Here is a 26,500-nt window from a genome sequence, read left to right on the forward strand (position 1 = left end):
GACGATAATATTGACGAAACTAAATATGCAAAATGGATAATTACGGAAAGTGAGGCAGTTTGTACAAATAACATTTAATTGAAAATTTGGAGCATTACAAATCGTATAGCATCATGGAGAGCCGAGTTTATTGCAACAATATGGCTGGTATGTCAATAACACCACTGCAAACTATCAGGTTCCTCCTTATGTAACAACAGTAACAATGGCAACAATACTATTAACAACAACAACAACAACAACAACAACAATGAGATCGCGAAATACGTTTACTGGGTCAGCCAGGGCGGCATGACCTCCGTTTTGGCCCTTTGCCAGGGACGCGTGGAGCCACACGGCCAGCGGCAGTAGGGCAAGGGGCAGAGTGGGGCAGGGTGGGGCAAGGGTAGAGGGAGCAAGGGGGCAGCGTAGGTGCTGAGTGGAACAAAGCCTGGGCGGGATAGTTGGCGATGATTGCAAGGCAGATCGCCAGGGCCGAGGTCATGGGCAGCCAAGCGTGGCTACTACGAGGGATGGTACACCATCCTTGGTTTGGGGTCACAGCTTGGAAAACTGGTTTGCTGTCAGCCTTGCGCCGGGATCGTGAGGACCTTGGGGTGGAGTACTTCCTCAGATAAACCAATGCGTGGCTGGACGGGGATGGAGAACAGTACAGCGAATCGGAAGCCGCTGCGTCAGGTGGTGCTGAGCCACAAAAAGCTGGTGATGGGTCATTTGCAGTGTTTGAGAGCTCAAATCCGGGTTGGACTTTCCCCGAGATTGGAAAAGAGCCAAGTACCATCCACCGTGTACTTGTTGTGAGGCCACACGGTGTTGGCAGAGGCCAGTGACAGTGGAACGAATGAAATACACCGTGCTCAAGAATATATCCATGGCCATACACAAAATCAACATAGAATTGGTCACTCGTGGTTGCTCGTACATGCTTTTGACTTAGGAAGAGTCACAAGGAATACGAACATTCTAAGCTCATTTTCATAGTACAGTTTGAATTAGATATATATACATTGCGTCTTTGATCTTACGGTTATAGAAATCCAGTCCCTTCATTTATCGCGTACCTTGTGTTTTCCTCAAACGATGTATTAGTGAGCCAGAGAGCTAAAAATATTGTATTTGATTAAGTTTCTCCGATCGAAGAAAGTGTGGCGAGCTAGTGCTCCACTACACCACCAGCTGACGGTATCCCAAGCTCTATTGAACATCCAGGGGTTGGCGACCCACAATGCGGCTCACCCACACATCCTCTTATCCATCCATATGGCTTTCTCTTCTGCATCTCAATTCGTATGCTTTCCTCTGATAGAGGCATAATTATGATGCCTCTGAAATGAGAACTTTGCTTCTCTTGCTAAATAAAGAAGTAGCTACGGTAGCCACAGGTCTTACCTAGTGTATTACTAACACATTGTAGAAATTGCAGCCCATTTTTCGGCCAGTCCCTCGTTCCTGATCAAGAGAGGCTGTTACGCACGTGAGAAATGTGTTCATTTCTGTGATATAAGACCACCTCCAGAACGACTAATGATCCTTATTTTCTTCGCAATCTTGTTACTGTTGTGCAAAAAGTGACATAAAGGGATCCATCATAAAAGGATTCCAATGACTCTAAAAAATCAGTTTATTAATGTTAAGACTTATACAAGACGTTGTAATTGATGTAAAGACTACCACAGTCACTTCATTTCACATCACGCAGCATACAGAGTTCAAGCAGGGGAAGTGATCGGCACCAAAAACATTGCCATCTCGAAGAAAATAAAAGTTTGGGACACTGAACGTGGAGGAGGCGGAGCGAGTCGCCGCTACTCACACCGCCGCCCGCTGGCCTTGCCGGTCTGCACATCCCGTTAGCTGTCCTTGGCAGTGGCCGCGGGGAAAGGGGTCACCGGGCCAGGGCGGGCGGACAGCCGACGCCTCTCTTACCTTGACCTTGTATGGCCGCTGTCCGAGTGAATGAATGTGTGTGTGTGTGTGTGTGTGTGTGTGTGTGTGTGTGTGTGTATTCACCGTAAGGAAATACGAATGTAAAACTTGCACGTAGTAATTAGTTATAGTTATGTTGGTACCATAGAATTCGTAAGATAAAGGCTTGAAAATAATTTACTTTTTTTTTAGTATGTGTTTTTCATTCATGTTTATGCGTTAATTAATTGGTTGTTCTTATTCCCGGGATTTTCTTCTTTTTTCCATTAACATTCTAACCATATATTTTTTCCTTCTTTCTAGGTAAGTCTCCCTTTCGGTGCCCTCTGTAGCAGCCCCTTCTCGCGCTACTCAGTAGGCGGAGCGAGAGTTGTGGAAATAGTTTAGTCCACTTGTCGCGTTCACTCATTCATTCGCGTCACGCCTAGTCACTCTGGCGCCTTTTATCACTCGCCACGGATTATTAGAGACTTTTATATTACCGGAGCACACACTTTGGAATCTCTCTCTCTCTCTCTCTCTCTCTCTCTCTCTCTCTCTCTCTCTCTCTCTCTCTCTCTCTCGTCTCTTACTAAATCCTCGGTCCTTCAGCCCCATCTCCCTCTTCCTTTTCCTTCACTTCACCCTGTACTTGCTCTACCCTGGGAATGCTGCACCCCACCCCTTCTCAATCCCATGACCCATGACCTCCCTAGTCCTCGTGACCTTCCTGTCAGAGGCACCAGGTCATCACAGTGTCTAGGATCTGTGTCTGTCTGTCCGCCGGCCGTTGAATCTGCCTGTTTGTCTATCTGTAGTGAAACAAAGAGAAACAATCCTTTAGGAGTGATCTGATGCACTTGAGGTTCTTTCCATTGTTAACTTTAAGAGGAAGTACGTAGTGTGCATCGCATCGTTAAAAATGCCACTTTGTCGAATCTCATACAAGATCATGTAGCTAGAAGGGAATTGGAAGGGAATCTGCGATGATCTTAAGGAAAGTACGACTCCATTATAGCTTCTCACATATCTTAACTTTTGACAGCATCTTGAATCTCCTACATATTCTAAATCTGTATCTTTTTTCACTAAAGCTTCATATAATTCTTCTGACGCTAAGTACACTACGGTAACAATTTTATAGTTATATTGGTAATAAATTGTCCGCTCTGCAATAAAAGATAGGTTGAAGAGTGTTAATGAAAGTCTTTGAAGGGTTTCATTTAGAACAGGAGACCAGATGACATATACACACACACACACACACACACACACACACACACACACACACACACACACACACACACACACACACACACACACACACACACACAAATTTAATGCACTCCTGGCGTAATGACCCACTTCTTTTCAACGCGACCCTTTTGAGCGGAAGAGGAGGAGGAGGAGGGGGAGGAGGAGGGTGGAACTAACGGGATGAGGGGCTTTGACACTAGTGCCGCCTTGTTGAAAATTTAGTTATGGCATCTACATGAAATCTTGGTGAAGAACTGTATCAATTGGACTGTACGGCGGATGAGCGAAGAACGGATAGAATTTTGATTGACAGTAGTGATGATGATCGAACAGAGAAGACACTATATAGGAACGAAGGAGTGAGAGCGTAGCATTAGTGTAAGATGTGTGTTTAAGAGGAATAAGTGACAGTTCTAGGAGATTGCATTATTACTTGAAAATAACAGATACTATAAGTTTATGACGAATACATCTGGGTTCGTATTCTCAAACACTTCTGTGCTTCACCTCCACTATTTCGAAAGGTTTTATCGAAAGTTAGACGAGTTTTTAAGGTGTTCTTACGGTTCTGAAGGCATATTGACAAGATTTCTACATTATTAAATGGAAAAACACTCTTAAAAACTCTGCTAATCATTTCTTTGGCCTTAGAAAATAGTCGAGTGAGAGAGCAAAGGGTTTCTAAATACGGACCCTGTTAAATTAGGTTTGGTGCAACAAGATGGAATGAAGCAAGGAAAGATCGAAGGGAGGCTGGAACTTTAGTGTGTACGAAATCAGGAAGAATTAGCCGCATGTTTGACAGAGGAAAGCTGGAAAGAAAAGGCACTTTTTTTTTCGTCACCTTTCTAAAAATTGAGATTTTTAATGCGTCTTATCTTCCACAAACAGACGTTTGCTTGCCTTTCTTATCAAATATGAACAAAAGTAGCTATGACATACGGGCAGATATTCACTTTTCTTGATCATGTCTTATCAATCGAAGACAAGCAGAACTGATTAGAAAAAAAATTATGATAATGAAAATACGTGCATGGATGCCTTTATGGCTGGCTTGTGAAACGGAAATCTTTCTAGAGCTATAGCTGGTCACCTTTGTGGTCCCAGAGACAGCGGTGGTTTTATGTTCTCAGTTACAAGTTTCTTTGATAGACTCATTTAGTGAGGATGATTCTTTGCGTCCATATAGCAATTAAAGTTTAGCTTAAAGGAGCAAAGACCCAAACAATGTAAATATCACTTTAGGTAATCATATGAGACACAGTTAGCTGTTTATAAAGCAATCAGTCGATTTATCTTAGGAAATAATGTTGAGAAACGCTGTATTTTGAATAGTTAGTATTGGCTGTGGTATTTCAAACGTACAAAAATAAATTAACGATGAAATCTAAATATAAAAATGAAGAAAAGTCCAAGAGAGAGGGACGAAGAAATTTAGCTGATGACAGATGTAGCATTTTCAACTTATGTATCCATCAGGAATATAGTTTTGACTGCAAGCTGACAATAACTTGGGCAGAGAAGATGGTCACGTCCATATGGTTGATGCAGGCAAGGAGACATGATGGAGCGACCAAAAGATCACGAAACTATAGACGTCAACAGAAAAAAAAAAAAAAAGTGCTGGTAGGACGGCGCATGAGCAGAGGTATAGTGGGGAGGAGGGAGGAGGCTAAGTTTTGAAGGAATATGTAGGAAAGCATGTATATGAAGTGTGGCCCAGTTGAGTGTGGAGGGAGTGGCGGAAGTAGCAGTGGTGAAGTAGCACAAAGGGCGCCTACAGGTAGCGGAAGTTGCCATAACGAGATTAGGTAATGAGAACGTGCAATCAGTTAGTTATGTTTTTCCCCTCATCTCTTTGTTCTCAAGCCCATGGTATTTTCACTATTACTTTTGCACACTTAACTGTGTTCTACTTTTTTCTTTATTTGTATTTTATATATGTATTTTTCTTTTGTGTGTGTGTTTGCTTTACATTTATGTTGTTTCGCATAAGCTAATCATATAACGATGCAAATTTATATAATTGTTTATTTTCTACCATGTATAAGCTTTCACTGATTTATTGACATTTTTAGAAGTTATTTTATAAAGCCATCACACACACACACACACACACACACACACACACACACACACACACACACACACAGCTTTATCATGTACTGCCGAGTCATGTCAGCTTTATGGAGCGTCAATTAGCGTTCTTCCTCCCAAATTTTCTTTATAATCCTATACCGAGGTCCAGTTTAATATAAAACTATATAAAGGTGTGTGTGTGTGTGTGTGTGTGTGTGTGTGTGTGTGTGTGTGTGTGTGTGTGTGTGTTTAGTCTCACTAAGAAATATGCGGTTATTCAAATTCTATAGCAATCTTAACGTAAGCCTTGATGCATTTATGTTATTCAGTGTATAAGAAGTGGGCCTCCAGCTTACTCGCATGCACGCACGCACACATAGGCACCGCTTATTGTTGGAATTATGTGGAGCGAGACTGACAAACTTAATGACACCACACTGCCCGAATGTTGCTCTCTCTCTCTCTCTCTCTCTCTCTCTCTCTCTCTCTCTCTCTCTCTCTCTCTCTCTCTGTTTGTTATTTTTGTTCCTTATTGATGGTTGCTTTGTTTTTGTGCTAGCACCGATAAATTTGTGTATTGTTCTTACTTTTGGTTTTCTCTGTACGTTTCGTCTCGCATTCCGTTTGCCCCAGTAGTTCTCGCCAGTGGTACAACCAAAGAAAAAATGAAGACAAAAAAAAATATAATGGGTCCACGGGCACAGGCAGCTACATTGAACTTTTTTAGCGGTGGTGGTTTTCGTCATTCATAAAAGCATTTTGTGTACACACCAGTGCTTGTCACGAAGTGTGCACGGCACTTCAAAGTCATGATTGTGATGACCTTCCATCAAGTCACTTATCATCAGCAGTAACAGTTCATGGTCCGTATAACTGCCACGCCGCAGACGTCCCCTGCAGCAGCAACAGCAGAGGAGGATGGCGGATGATAGCACCGTTCATTTCGGGCACGAGTGGCGCTTCCTGCGGTAAGTTAGGGAAGCACTTAACGTCCTTGAGTTGCCATGTGTCTTGGTCCGCACCACAGTTCGTGCCGCCGATCCAGTGTGTGATGTGAGCGATGACTCTTTCATGCCTGGCAGGCTGCCTCACGAAGGCTGCTGGGCTTAACACAACAATAAGAAGGAAATGCGGGAAGGAATAACACTTACACAATTATATTCAAGATTTCATTGTAGAAAACTGCACAATTGGTTGAGGTTTACCCGGTCGCCACACACTTCCCGCTGTATTCTCACGCCCCTCCCGTCCATTTCACCCCCATCCTGCCCTCGACCTATCCCACGCACGACATACTCTTCATTGTCGAAAATTATTATCATTATAATTGTTGTTCTTTTTAGTAGTAGTAGTAGTAGTAGTAGTAGTAGGAGTATTAATGTTATCATTATCAATATCATTATCATTATCATTTCTAATTTTTAGCATTACTTCTTCTACTACTGCTACTGCCACTGCTACTGCTACTACTACTACTACTACTACTACTACTACTACTACTACTACTACTACTACTACTACTGCTACTACTACTACTACTACTACTACTACTACTACTACTACTACTACTACTACTACTACTACACACACACACACACACACACACACACACACACACACACACACACACAGAATGGGAGCAGTTGGCTGGCGGTTTGTGATCGTTCACTAGCGGACTGGCCTGAGCGGCAGGTGTTGTGGCGCCAAGTAGCCGCAGTGACTGCTGGCCTGCCGCACCTCAGCCCTGGTTTGTCAGTCATGTGATGCGTAATTTCTCTGGAATGTAATTGGACTTGTAGTCTAGATACAAAGAGACAGGGTTTTTGAGTAGTAATTTTATAGTAGGAAATGGAATAGAAAAAGCTATAATATTACGATGGAAGGGGTTGTTGAAATAATTTTGTCTATTTGATGAGAATCATTAATGTTTCTCCCAAGCAATTGACTAATTAACTAATCAATTCGTCCACATTATAGCTTTGCATCCAGCGGTGCCGTATGACCACGTTGTTGTGGAGATATAGTCATACAGTGATAATTCAGGAGGCTCGTATAGGTCAGCACTGAGGCGGTACACGCACCACACGATGCGATGACAAGTGAACTGTAGAGACGGCTGACGGCTGGTGAGCATCACTAATCAATCCAGCTGTAGCAGACCGACCATTGAGCTGTGTTACCCTTGCTTTTCTTCCCTTCATTTTGTCAATCAGTGCACGGAGTGGAGAAAGGCGCTGATCTGCCTTCCTCCCGCTCTCATGAACATGATTGGTTGCAAAGATCGAAAGAAACACATGTTAGCCTTTAAAGCGACCTTCACATTGATCCATTGTCCTCAGACTCAAGCGCCACCAGCTGGCTGACTGCAGGCGCCGCTTGACCAGGCAATCAGTAAGCCACAATCACTTGTCTCACCGTTCCCTTATACTTGAACCGCTGGCTGATTGCTAACTTGTTGTTGCCGTAGTTGTTGTTGTTGTTGTTGTTGTTGTTGTTGTTGTTGTTGTTGTTGCCGTTGTTGTAGTTGTTGTTGTTGTTGCCGTTGTTGTAGTTGTTGTTGTTGTTGTTATTTTAAATTCAGAATTAATGCATGAAAAAGTTTCATGATCTGCTTGTAATTATTATTCTATAAGTAAGTGAATTTTTTAATTCCCAAAATGTTTCTTTTAATCGCGCATTGAGGTAATCAGTGTTATATTTCTATCGATAAGATGAACAGTGGTAGAGAGAAGCGTGTATTTCTAGAGATAACATTAAGTGATAAGCAGTAACAGTGTTGCCGCTTTTTACCATTTCTAGTTTTCAGTTTTACTATGATTTCTTGTTCTGTCATAGCACGAAAGAAATCTCTGTATATAATGAGGCGCTTCTAATGGAATCACTGTTAAGCCTGTCGAGATTTCAACAAGTAAATTGACTACACACAGGCGCGTCCGCCTACACTGCCGAGAGAGGCGGACCAAGGAAAGTTTTCACCCAAAGCTGTGGTTCTAGTATCTTGCTTCGTGCTTCTGACATACTTCGTCAAACAAAGATCTTTAAACAGCATGGAATTCTGAAGTTTTCTGAACGGGATTTCAGTATTCTATAGAGCCTCCAAATTTGAGTTTCTTATCTCAGTTTGTGAATATTGTCGAAAAAATATCATTAGCTTTATCTCTAGACATCAACTGAGCTTCGAAGTGGTGATGGTAGTGGTGGTGGCGGTGTCGGCAGTGGTGGTTAAGCGAGAAGACAGGCGCCCAGTAGCCTAGCTGGAGGCAGCCGAGGCTTGGTTGCCACCGCCACATACAGTAGGTCACTGCGTGAACAATGTCCAGCGGATCCTTACCACAACCCCAAATGTTCGAGGCGCTTCTGCTGTGTGACTCATCCATTATTATAGCTGCCGTTATTTTGAGCACATACTCGACCAAGGAGTGTACGAGATCGCTTACAGCAGAATAAGGCCACCTACTTGACGAGAGAAATTTGCGTACAATTTCACTTTTAATCCAGGAAAGACGAGAAAACAAATAATTGATCTTAGTTTCTCTTTCTATTTCAAATCTTATTTTGGACTTTTCTATTACCATGTACAGTACAGACATGAAACTTAGTGTGGTATGTCAGCGCGGTGGCGAGAGAGTCGGCAGCTTGAGTGACACTAGCACTGGTCACTTCGCCAGCTTTCTCTTCCACGTCATGCTTTTTTTTCCCCCTCCTCCCACGCACTCTCGCTACACTCTTCATTACACACGTACATGAGAGAGAGAGAGAGAGAGAGAGAGAGAGAGAGAGAGAGAGAGAGAGAGAGAGAGAGTTATTTAAATGAGATCATGTGCAAAGAAGGTAATAGAAGCCTTTTTCTCGCCTCCGCGCTTCACATTTCCACTAACTATTGGTCAAGCACCAATACGTGGTAAGTGAAACGGATGTAGAATAAGGCGCCGCCCACTCCCCGCCCTCATGCCACACACCTGTCTCCACATAGCTTCTTATCATATAGACATGAGCTTGTGAATGCACCGGCTCTTAATTTGTTTTCTCATCACCTCCCTCTCCTCCATGTTTGTTTTTACGGTCTCATCCGCAACAAACTGAGATTAGCAAAGGCAGGTTTCCTTTTCTCTCACCCTTACTATCCTGCTTAGCTTGTCTGGGCAACCCTTGGTATGCCTTATGGTCGTGATCTCGCCGGCTGCTCCAAGTAGGGTCACGTATTGTGCAGGTCACTGTCACGGACTCAGCACTCTCGTCCCTACTTTCTCTTTGCTCTTTCTGCGTTTTCTTGTCCAGTGAACTGCTCCGGTACTGTAAACTTAATTTTCTTCAGACCGGGTTTATTCTTGAATGTCTTTCTTTTAGTGGCTCTCTCTGATGTTCTTTCAAGTACAAAGTGATCAACCATTCCCTAAGGAGGCTGTGGCGTGACTTCCTCTGTGACTGGGGAAAGTGGTAACAATAATGGAAGTCACGCTAATGGGGGTGTAGGTTCATGCAGCTCTTCATAAAGGTCAATGGTGCTCTGTGATGGTTCTTACTTTTCCGCTATTGTAGCAACTAGCACCAGAGAATACCTAAGCCAATATCTTCACCAGGAAAATCGACCTCATACTATAATAGACTAATCGCCTCAGTCTTATTAGTGCGAATCCCGAGGCCACAGACTTGTAATCTTGTGAAGAGAAAGTCTGCGAGGGTGTAACGTCCCACCTGTAGAGCGTGACGGCTCTAAGAGGGGAGGCGCCACCTGCTGAGGACCTGCCTCGGCGGCTACCGGTGTTACTCCAACTATCCCTGCCCTCGCCTCACCCGTCCTGCAACCCCCGCGTATTTAATCTAACTCTAACATCCCGCCACTAACCTGCGCTTGACACATCCACCCACTCGTGAAAAGCAGTTTGCTCCAGCTGTTCTTCGTTATTGGATCTAATGGATTAGTAGGTCGAAAGTTCTGTTCTTTGTGTAGACTGATTACCTGTCCAGAACAGTCAGTCTCACGCGTTCACACACACACACACACACACACACACACACACACACACACACACCCGGTAGCTCAGTGGTTAGAGCGCTGGCTTCACAAGCCAGAGGACCGGGGTTCGATTCCCCGGCCGGGTGGAGATATTTGGGTGTGTCTCCTTTCACGTGTAGCCCCTGTTCACCTAGCAGTGAGTAGGTACGGGATGTAAATCGAGGAGTTGTGACCTTGTTGTCCCGGTGTGTGGTGTGTGCCTGGTCTCAGGCCTATCCGAAGATCGGAAATAATGAGCTCTGAGCTCGTTCCGTAGGGTAACGTCTGGCTGTCTCGTCAGAGACTGCAGCAGATCAAACAGTGAAACACACACACACACACACACACACACTCGTTAAAAGCTCAAAATATACCGTTTTTTCGACGAATTAATGTTATATCTCAGCAGAATATTAAGAGACGCCAAGGAAAAAATAATCATGCCTTGAAATTCTTGCAGCTGACTGAAGATATATGTTCTCCCCCCCCCTTCTCTCTCTCTCTCTCTCTCTCTCTCTCTCTCTCTCTCTCTCTCTCTCTCTCTCTCTCTCTCTCTCTCTCTCTCTCTCTCTCTCTCTCTGTGTGTGTGTGTGTGTGTGTGTGTGTGTGTGTGTGTGTGTGTGTGTGTTTGCAGAATTTAATACTAATAATCTTCAGTTACCTTCAGAGTTAGGTGATGTGTGAGCAGTTAGTTGGTTAATCTCACAGCAACACGTACACTTACCTGTACTTACCACAAACCTTTCTCGCCGCTGCTGGAGACGAGGCAGCTTCCGAATTCCTCCTGTCAGTAAATAATGTTATGGCTAGAAATATTTGATCTTTATTTTATCTTTATGATAGAACAAGCATTTAATCTATATGCTGCAGAAAATACTTGGAGTTATAATGTTCATTCTGATTTCATACTTTAGTTTTTTTTTTTTTCCCAATCGCCTTTTGCTTTTTTATGCTGTGCTGGAAATATATAACTCTCTCTCTCTCTCTCTCTCTCTCTCTCTCTCTCTCTCTCTCTCTCTCTCTCTCTCTCTCTCTCTCTCTCTCTCTCTCTTTATACTATTAGTTTTCACTTTTCTTTCGTAGTTTTTTTTACCGAATAGATAACAAAAATGAAAAAGATGGGATTTTTTACTTTATGGGAAAATGTGATGGTCATTAACACAATTGCAAAGGTAGTTGTGAGAAAGAAAGTAGTGGAAAGCAGAACGATTGTATTGCGCGCAGACAATGAAAAAAAAGTGATATGTAGAAAGTGGATATGCTTTCACATGCAGGTGTTTCTCGTCCGTGTGTGTGTGTGTGTGTGTGTGTGTGTGTGTGTGTGTGTGTGTGTGTGTGTGTGTGTTCGTGAATTTCCTTATTTAACTATTCATTTGCTTATTTATTTATGTTGTTTTTTTCTCTCGTTTCTGGTGTAGGTATTTATTGGTATATTTTGCCTTCTATAACTTTTGTTCTTAATATTAATATGAATATAACAAATTTTGATTATTATTATTTATAATTACATCTCTAACTGTTGATTTATATACTGTACCACCACCAGCACCGCCATCACTGCTACTACTACAACTACTACTACTACTACTACTACTACTACTACTACTACTACTACTACTACTACTACTACCACGCACAACACCACCACCACTAGTGTCTTTCCGGTGAAATAACACAGTTTTCTCCCCCAGGACCAGGATGAGGACCGCCCGGGCCTTACTGCTGTGCTGCCTCGCTCTGGTGTCACAGGTAAGGACACCTGGCCTTTTCTCCTTATTTACACAACTCCGCTATACATCAGCTTCTCCCATTGGCCCACGTGCAGAATGTATTACGTACACTACTGCTATATTACTACTTTTCCACTCATTATTCTACATACTATCCTGCGATCAATAAGTCTTCTCTTTTTTTTATTTATAACCTCAAACATCTCTATCACTTTGTCACATCTTCTACCCTCAGTCACACGTGTCTCTTCCTTATGACCGCCTTGCAAGCTTATCCGCAAAACCAAACTCTTCATAGAGCATCATTACACTTGACCCCGATGAGTCCTAACTAAGTCTTGTCTTCCTACTGGCCGCGGAGATGACGGGCAAATCGTAGGGTAGGTTAGTGTGGCGAGAGGATGTGCGTGTCGCTTTTAACATGCTCAAACTACCTCCCATCTTCTCTTCTGCCATCTCTTTCTTCCCATCCGTCCCCCACCACATATTTAAACCACCTCCCCGCTTCCTCTCTGCCATCTTCCTCCTCTCTGCACTCTTGTATTCCCTCACTCCCAGCACACTCCAACCTTTCATCTCCTCCACTACCCTCTAACCTCAACACATCCAAGCCTCTCATCTTTTCTTCTACAGTTCCCTCTCTCTCTTCTCTCTTCTAACCCTCAACATTGAAACCACCGCTCATCTTCCCTACACTCCCCTGCTCTCCATGCGTGACCTTCCTATACATCCGGGACTCATGTGTATTGTGGTGACGTCACGAGCGTCTCCGGTGATCTCTAACACAGAAACTTTCACTTCTCTCTCCCGGAACTTCTCTTGAGCGACGCCGTGCAGATGTTGCCTCTTTCTCGCACCGACTCCTCCTCTTTTTGCTTCTTTTGTTTCCTTCTCCTTCCTCCTCCCCCTCTTCCTCTTCCTCCTCCTCTTTCTCTCAGCCTTATTATCCACTCTCACTTATTACACTTTAAAATTCTTCGGTAATGTACTCAACCCACTTTCCAATTTTTTACTTTTTTTCTTTTTAACTGATGTGTTTTATGCTCTTAATTCTCTCACTGGTGCACATAAATACACACACACACACACACACACACACACACACACACACACACACACACACACACACACACACACACACACACACACACACACACACACACACACACACACACACACACACACACACACACACACGCACCACCTGCTCCGTTCGGTGTTGAGTCCAGAACAAACTTTCTCCGGGTGAGACTTGGTGGAGGCAAGATCTGCGGGGGCGGGAAGAGAAGAGCCATGAATGGAAAACAGGAAGAACACTACACTTAAAGAGAAAATTGGAAGATGGGAGTGGAAAAACAGAAACATGAATAGAAAGGGGTGAATTTGCTTGCATGTATTTGGTTTGAGCTCATTATCAGAGAAAGAAAAGAGAGAGATAATTCTCTTCAGTTCTCTCTAATGTTCCTCAAACTTGTTAAAGAGGGGAAGTGGGGATTGTAGTAGTTGTGTACAGGAAAGAGAGAGAGAGAGAGAGAGAGAGAGAGAGAGAGAGAGAGAGAGAGAGAGAGAGAGAGAGAGAGAGAGAGAGAGAGAGAGAGAGAGAGAGAGAGAGAGAGGGGCAAGGGGCATGTATCCATTAATATTTTCCTTAATATCAGCAATTTTCATCTTTTCTGTATAATATGATGATAATCTCATAATCCTTTCTTCTTTCTCTTCATCCGTCTCCTCCTCCTCCTTCTTCTCCTCCTCCCCCCGTCCTTGGTCATAAATACACCCACGCCACACATTGCCATGATTTAATAATCACTACCACCATCGCCACCACTATCACCACCAACAACAACAACAATAACAACACACCTTGACCACCACTACTTTATTAATCACACATCACCACCACCTTCACAACCATCACTACCTCTTCCTTTAGCAACATCCCTGTCATCACCATCGATCCTTTACTCTCTCTCTCTCTCTCTCTCTCTCTCTCTCTCTCTCTCTCTCTCTCTCTCTCTCTCTCTCTCTCTCTCTCTCTCTCTCTCTCTCTCTCTCTCTCTCGTATAACGGTACTGCCTTTCCGAACGCCTGCAGAAAAAGAAAGTATGTAAATAGAAATCCAGATGAATTAACCAACCCAAACCGAACAGAGAACACACTGGGGCGTCCAGAGAACCAACCGGGCAGCAAGATCACGGGGGTGACAAAACTCGAGTAGTGGCGGCAGGAGAGCAATAAGAAGAGGAAGAGGAGGGAACGTCAAGCTACAGCAGTGATAGATTGTAATTCTTTTGGGGGTGCATCTCACGGTCTCGTCTCCTTGTATCTGCTGAAGAGGACGTGGATGGTGGTGGGTCTCGTAAATGTCTGCATTTGTTGTAGCTGTGAATGGAAGACACAACACAGGCTTGGCTATTATGGCTATTATAGGTGGTAGTGTGCTCCTGAAAGTTTGTAGGACATACTGAAGAAAAATATGTTTATGATTATCTCTCTCTCTCTCTCTCTCTCTCTCTCAGAATCATGTGAATCTTCCTACTAGGCGTATTATTGTTAGCTAAAGTGAAGGTCTTGAATCCGGACTGGCAGCACGTGGACTGTTGCTAATGTCTGCATTTGTTGTAGCTGTGAATGGAAGACACAACACAGGCTTGGCTATTATGGCTATTATAGGTGGTAGTGTGCTCCTGAAAGTTTGTAGGACATACTGAAGAAAAATATGTTTATGATTATCTCTCTCTCTCTCTCTCTCTCTCTCTCTCTCTCTCTCTCTCTCTCTCTCTCTCTCTCTCTCTCTCGTGTTTCCAGAATCATGTGAATCTTACCTACTAGGCGTATTATTGTTAGCTAAAGTGAAGGTCTTGAATCCGGACTGGCAGCACGTGGACTGTTGCTAACTCAAACTTAATGGCCACACGCTCGGCTGAGTTTTGTTAGCATGGCCTGCGTCGGTGCTGAGGCTGCTTCTGCTGTTCGTGGTAATGGTCATGGTGGTGGTGGCGGTGGCGGTGGTGGTGGTGGTGATGGTGGTGGTGGTGGCGGTGGTGATGGTGGTGGAGTTCGTGGTTGACTGTGTAAGGAACCGTTAATTCCATCACACTAGTTTTTTTTTTCCTTTTTTTTTCCACCAGATGAAAAAGATATATGCTTTACACTCGGAATCATTGTGATGTAGATGTACATTTAGGCTGACTAGTACGTGTTGACTTGTGTGTGAAGCTTGACCATCTGTTGAGGCCACCTGTCACCTACACCGCCTTCTTGTTTATAGCGCCTTGGACAGTGAGCGGATCAGTCTTGGTATTGGGTAGCTACACTGTGTCCCGTTATGGTCCTCAATGTCTTGCCAACTTCTTTCCACTGGCTCTATGCTGCCACTAACCCTCCTCTCTCACGTCACGATGCTCATTGCCCTCACCTCTTCTTCCCTTTACACACAGACGCATCATCGTATACCAGAGCAGTAAATTTTCTCACTCATCCCTGATCATTTTAAGTTTCACGAGTCACACATAAGCTCATCACGGTATGGCCACAATAACCACTAGCTAGGAGTATATCCTACTATTCTTCAACTTCCTTCTTCCTCCATGACATGTATAGCAGGTCAAAGGTTTCATTATAATTGAAGCTCGGTTACTTGTTGTTGTATCCTGACTTTACCCAGCAACAAGTGTCCATAGAAGAGAATAAAACATTTAACTTCTCTATGGTCATGTTGAGTTTGCATTCCAGAGAGGTGACACGTGGGTAAAGAACAGTTGGGAGAAGGCGAACTGGAGTGGTGTAGCTCTGGTGTAGCTGTGGGTGATCCGCCATCTGTTGTTCAAAGTAACTGCGTTCGTCCCTCTTATCTCTCTCCTGCACGGCGAATGAGAAGAGGCTGGGGAGAAATGCATCAGCAGAAAAAGGAATGCTGGGGGTGGAAAGAAAAAGAATAAGGAGTAGTCAATTTGAACGTTATTGGTTAGTTGGCATTCGTATTATATTTTCGATCTATGTAAAAAGGGATGAGCTTGGTTGTGATTCATGGCTTATGTAAAAAGAATGAGTGACAAGAATTATTGAGACGGTTACTTAGTGTGTATAGTAGTAATGGTAGTAGAAGTAGTAGTAGTAGTAGTTGTAGTAGTAGTAGTAGTAGTAGTAGTAGTAGTAGTAGTAGTAGTAGTAGTAGTAGTAGTAGTAGTAGTAGTAGTAGTAGTAATAGTAGTAGTAGTAGTAATAGTAGTAGTAGTAGTAGTAGTAGTAGTAGTAGTAGTAGTAGTAGTAGTAGTAGTAGTAGTAGTAGAAACTGACAAAAACAATAGTAACAGCAGTAATAGAACGAGTAACGCAGCAACATCAGCAGTAGTTACAACAACAGCAGCAGCAGCAACAACACCACCACCACCAACAACAATAGCAGTTAAACAAACAAGAAAGAAAATAGCTAAAATCTTCTTAGACCAAATATAAGAATCACTTTAATTTCTAACTTGACTTCTTTCTCCCTGACAATTTCCTTCTCTCACTCGAATGCGCTGAATGGAAGGTTAGCAGTAGTGCCTCCATCATGAGCTGCGTTACCTCTTCGTCATGCACGCGTCAACGGTGCTTGGAAGCGGTCGCAGGAACACAACAGTTATTTAGCATATGGTAGCCAGTTGCGCGGAGCTGATCGGCGAGGGGCATGCAATTTTCCGTTTTGTCTATTTTGATTACCTACATTAGCGACCCCCCTCCTCTCTCTCTCTCTCTCTCTCTCTCTCTCTCTCTCTCTCTCTCTCTCTCGATGTTTAGCTTTTTACGTCATTTTTCCCTTAGATAGATAGATGGGTAGATAGATAGATAGAGAGAGAGAGAGAGAGAGAGAGAGAGTAAGGGCACTATCATCTGTTTTTTGTTTTGTTTATTTGTACTTGACAATGATAGCTACCGATAACGATGGTGTGGTGGTGGGTAAAGTGATAGTGGTGATGAAAATAGCAATAGTAGTAGTAGTAGTTGTAGTAATGGTGGTGGTGGTGGTGGTGGTTGTAGTGGTGGTAGTGATGGTGGTGGTCATTGTTGTTGTTGTTGTTGTTGTTGTTGTTGTTGTAGCAGTGATGGTGGTGGTAGTAGTGATGGTGGTGGTTGTCATCGTTGTCATTTCTCTCTCAGTTTTAGTTTCCATTCTTGTCATAACGGTTTGCTTTCATTGATCATGATTTGCAAGAATGTGAGAGCTTCACGAAACGCTATTTCGCTCATTCGCCCCGGAAAAGGACTTGACACCTTCATAGCAATGCAGTGCGAGGGAACTGAGGAACAAAGATCATGAAGAGTTATTGTTGATTTTGATTTGCTATTGATGACGATGCGTTTAACTTCACGTTGAGGTAGATTTTAGTCTTTACCCAATCTGAATATTTACGATAATGATGGCTTGGTGATGACTGATAGATTGACTGGTTAATGGTGGTCACTGCAATACAACACGGATGGAGACTGACAAATAAGTGGGCTTTTCTTTTTTTTTTTCATGCTGTCCTTAGCCAGCTTTCCCCTCTAACAAAAAAAGTATCAGACTCCTTATCATCTGTTGAAACTTTAATATATTCACGAAGTGTTCCGTAATATTGTGTAAAGAAAGCAGCGAGGAGTTAGTCACGCAGGCAAACTCACTGCTACAAGTGTGTGAACAGCAGGAGGGTAGGAGGAGCTATACTGTTAATTCGTCTCTCACCGCAACACACTGTGATGACTACGTGTAATGGTAATATGCCCCATTCACGCGCACAAAAAATCTCTTTGGTCTTATCTCATGTAATTTTTTTTCTTCACCTCCTCCTCCATTCTTCCTCTAAGTCTTGGTTTCAAAATGGTTTTAGAACTAACTTTACGGTAATGATAGGTATGTGTATTGAGGGGAAGGGGGGAGGGTAGCGTTGAGGTTAGAGGAGGTAGAGGGAGGGAGGGAGGGTTAGACTTCAGCTGTCGCGGCCTGGACCAGCAAGTCGGGTGACGCCTACGGTCTGGTCCGGTTCGTGGTCTTCATCGACACACCGTAACACCACCACCACCACCACCACTGCACAACAATAGTAAAGAAAAACAACTCACCACCACTATATACCATAGAAATTCAAATAACATAGAAATTCACCCGTCCCATCTACATGAGGAAAGCTTGGCGAGTCTATATTAGTAACAGTCTTCCTGAGGGACGCGTGCTTACTTAGGTATTCAGTGAGCGCCCTTCCCTTATGGTGATGGATGACGGTGGTGTGTTGTTTGATTTCTGCTACTTCGCCGCGACTTCCCTTTAGCCCTGTGTCGGTGGAGGAGGCGGTGACTGGCCAAAGGACTTCCTGATGACCCTGATATGGTTTCTATGGATGATTGCAGGGTCCCGTATTCTATGGCTGAAGGGAAAGGGAGTAGGAGGAGGAAGAGGAAGAGGAGGGTGGTTCGTTTGGGAAGTAGGGTAGCGAGGGGGTGGTTTGTTGCTGTTACTGTTGTTGTTGTTGGTGGTGGTGGTGGTGGTGGTTGTGGTGGTGGTGGTTGTGGTAGTTTTGCTTTGTGGTTTCTTTGACTTCTTTCGTCAGTTTTCTCAACACGACCACAGACTGATTTCAACCCGTTATTCTGCGCGTCTTGAGTTATAGGTAAACACACACACACACACACACACACACACACACACACACACAGCACAGCACAGCACAGCACACAGCACAACACGCAACGGTAATGCTTGGCTTCCTCTCACACACTTTCTAACTCCATCACAACCTAAATATTCACGATTACAGGCTTTCATCAGCAGGAAGAGAGGAGAGGAGGAACACACCTACCCTATACTTACCTGCAGAATCCAACAGTAGAGAATTTTCGTAACATTGTCTGATATGTCATAGTTATCATTTATCAGTAGCCGTTGTTTTGGTGAGGATGACTGAGCCTTTAGTCAAATGTAGCCTACTCCTCTATATCTCACTGTAATCAAATCCCGAAGTACTCATAGATAATGTTATGACTCAATACGCACCTCATTCACTGCTATCAAGTTCCGTGTAGATATTCCCTCAGGTGTTCCTCGCTTCAGTATCAGAACCACCACTTATCCCGTGCTATCAAGGCCCATGTGCACCTAAGATATCCATCCCCCACCCCATCACGTGGCACCGTGTCCTTAACTGTGTAGAGCTATCAGAGTGTATTTATCATGTTCCTCCAGGTGTTTTGTGATCTTACGTGATCCAAAATAGACAAACAGATAGACAGACAAATAAATAGACAGACAGACAGACAAATGGACAAGCAGACAGACAGACAAATGGACAAAAAGACAGACAGACAGACAGACAGGACAGACAAATTGACAGACAGACAGACAGGACAGACAAATTAACAGACAGACAGGCATAGAGAGACAGAGAAATGAAGAGGTGTACTATATTTTTCTATTACCTGCACCTATACTTGGCACCTGCTCCTGCTTTCATCACCTGGTCTGGGGAGTGAGTAAGTAAATCAGTTTTACATGACAGGTGTAACTAAGAGGAACAGAGAAAGGATGGAGAGGGAGAGCAGGGAGGGAAGCTTTCACTCTGTGCTGCAATGCTTGGCTGACCCTCGCCCCCACACCCCTTATTCTCTTCCCGTCATTCTCTTCCAATCGGTGCCTCGCCCCTCCTTTCCCTCTACAATGGTAGTTTCATGATGCCGTAACATGCAGTAAAAAGCCAAGAGTGAAAGGCTGACCACTACTACGCGATATGCTGCACACAGATGAAAGATTTTATACTCATACAGTCATTATGATTCACCTGGATGCCTCGCATGAAGTAGCCATTATCTTTCTTTTTTTCCTTTCTTCTTTTTCCAAGACAGAAAAAAGTAAGAAATTAATACAAAGTTAATACGCCGGTTATCTTCTTTTAAGTGTTCTTTGATTAAGCTTTTACATTTTTAACGCCAGCTTTTGGGTGCATGTTAAGTTTTCAAGTGGCTTGCTCTGCTTCACATCTCGTTCTCACTCCTCTTTCTTTTTTTTTTTTTTTCTACATAGTGACTCACAGAAAGACCATTCCTGTGAGATTCTCTCGAACCTTTCTCGCTTAAGATTGTGTTGTAGCTTATAAGAAGAGTTGTACTACTCATTTCTTATCTCTTATTCTCGTTTACCGTGATTTCTAATTATAACTCGATCATCTGAGTGTGTATTACGCTTTCTCTAATTCAACACCCACTCAAGCTAGAGTGCTGGAAATGTCATGACCGCCCAGTGTGGCGTTGGTGCGAGTCTGATGGGGTGTGTGTGTGTCTCACGGGCGGATGCGTCTCACTGAGCAGAGCATGGAGGACTGTGGTGGCTGCTGGCTATCGGCAGGATATACGATGCTCATTCAAATGTCAAATCCTGTGTAATTATTCAGTACCTTGTCATTTTCTTCCTTCTTTTCTTACTACCTTAGTTTATTTTGCTTCATCGCCTTTCCCTCTTTTCATTTCCTCTTTACTTGCGCATCAACGCCTTTACCATCTTCCTTACTTCACAGGTACCCTGCCTCACATCATACATCCTCACGCTCTTCCCTCCTTCATTGCTACTCCCATCGATTTAGTGTCTTGTCTCTCACTCCGCAAAACTTCATTTCCTTGTGCTCTTCAACGACTCGAGATTCAAGAAGTGTCATTTTTGTTGACCTAGAAAACTATGCATCAAGAGTCACGATTCAGTCTGTGTCTCGAAGGTGAAGTCGTCGGATTTTGAGTAGCGGTTCCTCCGAAATATTGACACGATCACTTCCATGTTTCATGTGAAGTGTAAAATGTCACTGAAATCACTCGTAACTTTACTCGTCATCTTTCACATGTTTATTTATTTTTTTCCTCCTAGATATTAAAATGTTGATACATCCAATAAACCTTATATTTCTTAGGAGGCATACGTGAGATAAACTAACTGATTGATCTGATTTTTCAACGAAGTTACGTGCCTCTTTGAAGATAAACTTGAGAAAAACTCGTTGGTGTATCTATCAAGTGATGAAAATACGATATCACTCATCGATAACCACAAGTTACATGCAATGTTTGTCACGTTCCAAGCAGGACCCGCCACTCCACTCCACCCTACCCGCATCTCTCCACCCTCGAACCCCGCTTCCCCCCACCCACTTGTTCACCCACCGCCAACGAGGCAGGTCTGACCTACATTGTTATGAACCCTCAGCACATTACGCGGGTCGAGGCTCCCTATCACTCCCTCACTATCTCACGTTCCCCACTTACCTTTCTTTTACTTTATTTTTAGTAGTTGCAATATGTGCACATCAAAATTAGCGCTGAGATTCACGGAGATATCATTTTTTTCAGACGCAAAAAGCAACAGCATGACTTGTGCTTTAGTGTCTGTGTGTCATGCAGTTTCCGGAGCACAGGCGTTGTTTTCTGCGTGCGATCCCCAAAGAGAGATGAAGAATTGACATAACGGGATCGAGAAAATCGTTGGCGACACACAGTCTGATAACATAAGCTTCCGCGGGATGCTCTGATTTTATTTATGGAGGCTCTGATTTTATTTATTGTATGCTCATTACGGAGCTATCAAGCTTTGTCTCCTACTTTGAGGCAAATAACTTTTCCTTTTCTAAGCTATCACTCTAGGCTTCCTGAATGTGTTATCTGTGCTTTTTTATCCTTCCTTCCTTCCTTCGGCGCTGCCTTGAAACAATTTACCATAACCAGGTGCGTGCCAAACCAGGTAACCGTAGCGGAACACACACACACACACTCACACAAACACACACACACACACACACACACACACACACACACACACACACACACACACACACACACACACACGAGACACAGAGGCCTCGGTGACACAGAAACTCACAGACCAGAAAATAAATATCACTCAGAGGAAGGGGAGGAAGGAATGGGGGAGAGGGAAATGGTGAGAGAATTGAGAGAATTATGATGATGGTTGTGTTGGAGGTGGCGGCGGCGGCACGGGCGGAAGTAGAGCCTAGTTATGGCGAAGATGGCGCTTTGTAAATCATTGTTTCGATGGCGTCTTACATTATAGCGTCCACAAGTCAGTGTGGGGCGCACCACATACTTTAATATCATTCTGGTATAATTGCCCACTTCGAGGGATTAACGTTTAAGGAAATGCGTACCAGGAATGTGTGGTAACATTTCCTTACAGAGCGTGGATGAATTTTTTAGTTAGTTCAACCCCTCCTATCTATGCAATGTGGATCAGTGATACACCAATGATTATTTTCTAAGAGTATGCTATTCTAAGCACCACACATTCGTACTTTATACTTAATCTACGTAAGGAAAAACGACTACAGTAGTGTAATGATTAAAGTTAATCACATCCTCTACCAGCCTCAAGTAATGGTGACACGAAAGAAGGGAAAGGAAAACGAACAGAAAAGAAATAGACAAAAACAATGTGAAAAGTAAATTACAAGCACTAGAGGAGGAGGAGGAGGAAGGAAGGAAGGATGGTGCCATCTGCACTGTAGCTATGGGAGTGCGCAAACCGCCGTCCCAACACCCGCAGCGTCGCCTCATCCATGAGAGAAATGTGGGTCGAGATGTTGTGTGTGTATATCTGTTTGTAACGGTGCTGGTGTGGTTTGTATGCACACACACACACACACACACACACACACACACACACACACACACACACAGAGAGAGAGAGAGAGAGAGAGAGAGAGAGAGAGAGAGAGAGAGAGAGAGAGAGAGAGAGAGAGAGAGGCGGGGTTCATAAATTAATCTCATGTCCCTTCTTAACCCACCTCATCTATTGTCTTGCTTCTCTCGAGCTGTCTCACACATCTTCCTGCTCTCCTCTTCCCTCTACTCTTCTTTTCTTTCTTGTTCTCCTGCTGTTCCCAATGACCTCTCTTGCTCACTAATGCTTTATTTTTATCTTTAACATTTCTATATTTTCTCCTGTTTCAATATTGTGTTTTTTTTCTTTTCTCTGTCTCTCACTCGTTTTATTATCTGTTTGGCTCTTCCTTATCCTCTCATCCGTTTCCTGTGATCTCTCTAACTTTCTTTTTACTTTATTTTCCTTACTTAACATCTTATCTCTTCTTCCTCTTCTCTTTATCATTTTTTCCAAATAATCTCCTCGGCACATAACTGTCATTTTCTTGTCCTTCTCTCCTTCATCTCTTCAAATTATCATTGTTCTAATCCTTGACCATTCATCAGGGAAGTGAATAAAAACACCATTGAGCCTCCAAAACACAGCTTCACCATGTAGGGAAGCATTACTGTACAATCACCGCATTCACTCCTGCACCTTATCAGTGTACTACACTCTTTTTTTTTCTTCTTTTTTGCCCAAAGCCATAAATGGTAAATGCGCGAATTTCTCTCTTTCCTCTGTCACGTGCTTGCTTCGTCTCCTCTTCTTACTCCATCACGCATTCGCTGCTACTCACTGCAACCATTATAAAGTATGTAATTTGCTCACTCGTTCAACCCCTTCACTACTGAGACGCATTTTTATCCTGATTTTTGGATATGACTGGACGATTTTATTTGCATTAGGAAGGATATTTGGAGGTCAAAAGGTTAATGGCCAGAGTCTATTCTTATCCCAATCTATGTTTTTAAGCTGTATAAGATTGCCAAATAGTAACTGGAATGAATATGAAAGTGCGACCCGGTACTAAAGAGATTAAGATCAAGAATTAAAATCAAATGCGAAAAGCAATATTATAGGCCAGCAAAAAGGTCCCGACAGATGTTAATAGATTATTTGATTTTTTTTTTTTTTTTACGGTAAGGCCTATAGCGCCTGTAGGCAGTGGTAGTGTAGATGAAATTCACCTCACCTCGGTAGCCTGCTGGTCACCCAGCCAGTCTTCCCCATTACGGAGCGAGCTCAAAGCTCATAGACCGATCTTCGGGTAGGACTGAGACCACATCACACACAACACACACCGGGAAAGCGAGGCCACAACCCATCGAGTTACATCCTGTACCTATTTACTGTTAGGTGAACAGGGGCTACACATTAAGAGGCTTGCCCATTTGTATCACCGCTTCCCGGGACTCGAACCCGGCCCTCTCGTTTGTGAGTCGAGCGTGCTAACCACTACACTACGTGGTGTGTAGTATGTGAGTGGATGGGAGAGCAGCGCACCTAGCAAAATCAATGACAGCTCAAGGAGACAAAATACATAGATGAGAAAAAAGGAAGACCAATGAACAGGAATACGTGGTTTGGCACAGAGAAGGAAGGAGGCTGTGCAGGAATGAAAAATAAATTATAAAAATTAGTATAAAAGAGATATAAACGGAAATGATAATCTAGTGAAAAAGTGGAGCGAAGGATGAAGAATTGGTGAGCAAGTAACAATAATAGTTGTAATAGAGTAGTAGTAGTAGTAGTAGTAGTAGTAGTAGTAGTAGTAGTAGTAGTAGTAGTAGTAGTAGTAGTAGTAGTAGTAGTAGTAGTAGTAGTAGTAGTAGTAGTAGTAGTATAGTAGTAGTGGTAGTAGTGGTAGTAGTAGTAGTAGTAGTAGTAGTAGTAGTAGTAGTAGCAACAATAGTAGTAACATCCATGATGATAATGATAAGAAGAAAATAACAATAGTAACAACACAAGTAATATAAAATAATAATAATGAAATAGTATACTCTCAATGCAGACACAATACAGAAAGAAGCGCGCCTTGTCGATAAACTACATAGATAAAATAAGAAATAATAAAACAATAAATAAAAAAAAGTAAATCTAGGCTTCCCGTTAGTAGTAGATTCTTGTGGTGTCGCAAGAAGGCTGAGGTCAGTGCACATTAGAGCTTCGTCAGCGCTTGCTTCAGTAGCGCTGCAGAATATAGAGCAGGAATTGTCTTACAATAACTTTCTGTTGTCGCATCTACCACACGACGATCAGCACGCAGATGTCGCTTCGCTGGTGTTAACTAGACTTGAACTTCAGAAGCGGGAAAGAGGGTTGGTGATAATTATGGTGATGATTTAGTAATAACAGGGGTGGTGGTGGTGGTAGTGGTGGTGTCAGGGAATGTTACTACAGTGGAAGCTAAATTTCTGTCTTTGTTGCTTGCACTTCCTGTTTGATTGTTTGTTTCTCTTCTTCTTCTTCATCATCATCATCTTCTTCTTCTTCTTCTTCTTCTTCTTCTTCTTCTTCTTCTTCTTCTTCTTCTTCTTCTTCTTCTTCTTCTTCTTCTTCTTCTTCTTCTTCTTCTTCTTCTTCTTTGTGTGTGTGTGTGTGTGTGTGTGTGTGTGTGTGTGTGTGTGTGTGTGTGTGTGTGTGTGTGTGTGTGTGTGTGTGTGTGTGTGTGTGTGTGTGTGTGTAGAGTTGTCTTGTAGGTTTATTCTTTGTTGCTGATCTTCTCTTTGATCGTTGCAGTCACTGCAACTCTCGTCCATGTCATTATCAATGTCGTCATCATTACCACCACCACCACCACCACCACCACTATTGACAAAACACTGTTCCATTCCAATAAGGTATCACCCTTACCACCACCACCAACACCACCACTTCCGTCATCCCCACCACCAGCAGAATCATGCCGTCACACACACACACACACACACACACACACGAAAACCTCGGCCTACGTAGACAGCCTCCCTTTTCTTTCTTCACCACACCAGTACTGCCGCGGCTGCAATAAATCTTGAAATGTCTCGTGAATCACCTTGTAAAGTTCAGTCACCCGCAAATGGGTCGCCACTCTGAAAACCGGCCAAGCCAAGGCGACAGATTGACGCATGGCTCTTCGTCGGCGTGCGGAGCTGCTGATGTAGGGCTTTGGGAGGTGTGGGTGGTGAGTTGTGTGGGATTAAGTTTCAGCAAGATGACACGATACGAAAATACAAAGGCTATTTAAAATTTGCAACAATTTATTGTTGTATCCTTAGTGAAATTAATCAAGATTACATGCATTTTTTCATAGAAATATAATTGTCTTTTATGTTGTTTTTTACAAACGAAAATCTAATTTGTTTAGGGCAGCACTTGTAACGTTTTGAATGCATGAAAGTCAATAAGGAAACGTACGCAAACATTGTCAATAAGTACATAGACAAATATGTAAGTAAATAAATAATGCCCTGAAAAATGTGCAGGGATGATTCGGATAACTGTTTTATAATATATATATATATATATATATATATATATATATATATATATATATATATATATATATATATATATATATATATATATATATATGAGTGCAAACAAAAATGCAGGAACGCGTTGCCTCGGGCGACGAGCTTTGGTTAGTCAGCGGGGGTCGTGGCGAGGCGGGGGAACAGCACCCCGGCAGGCGGGGTCGACGGCCCTTCTTTGCTCATATTGCCATAGCCCCGTTTCCTGTAAACTTCATCAGATGTTTATCATTTGTTACCCCTTCCTACTCTTACTTTAGTTTCGTTACCTTGCAAGGCGGCACAAAGTACTTTTCTTCAAATCCTTTTCAGAAGCAGCACCATCACGGTCAAATCGAAAAGTCATGGTTCCAGTAAGGTATTCATG

The 26,500-nt window shown here is 43.1% G+C and overlaps 1 protein-coding gene across 2 annotated transcripts in view; it reads left to right on the plus strand.

The window, feature by feature from the left end:
- The window catches only part of LOC123504750, a 52,466-nt gene that overhangs the window by 13,929 nt on the left and 12,037 nt on the right, over window positions 1-26,500 (plus strand). For both annotated transcript variants that reach the window (XM_045255524.1, XM_045255525.1), the window contains exon 2: window positions 11,929-11,986. In XM_045255524.1, the coding sequence (XP_045111459.1) occupies window positions 11,936-11,986 (51 nt within the window). In that variant the 5' untranslated portion in view covers window positions 11,929-11,935. The remainder of the gene's footprint in view (window positions 1-11,928; window positions 11,987-26,500) is intronic.

This window comes from Portunus trituberculatus, chromosome 17, assembly GCF_017591435.1.
Source record: "Portunus trituberculatus isolate SZX2019 chromosome 17, ASM1759143v1, whole genome shotgun sequence".
In the NCBI taxonomy this organism is placed as follows: domain Eukaryota; kingdom Metazoa; phylum Arthropoda; class Malacostraca; order Decapoda; family Portunidae; genus Portunus; species Portunus trituberculatus.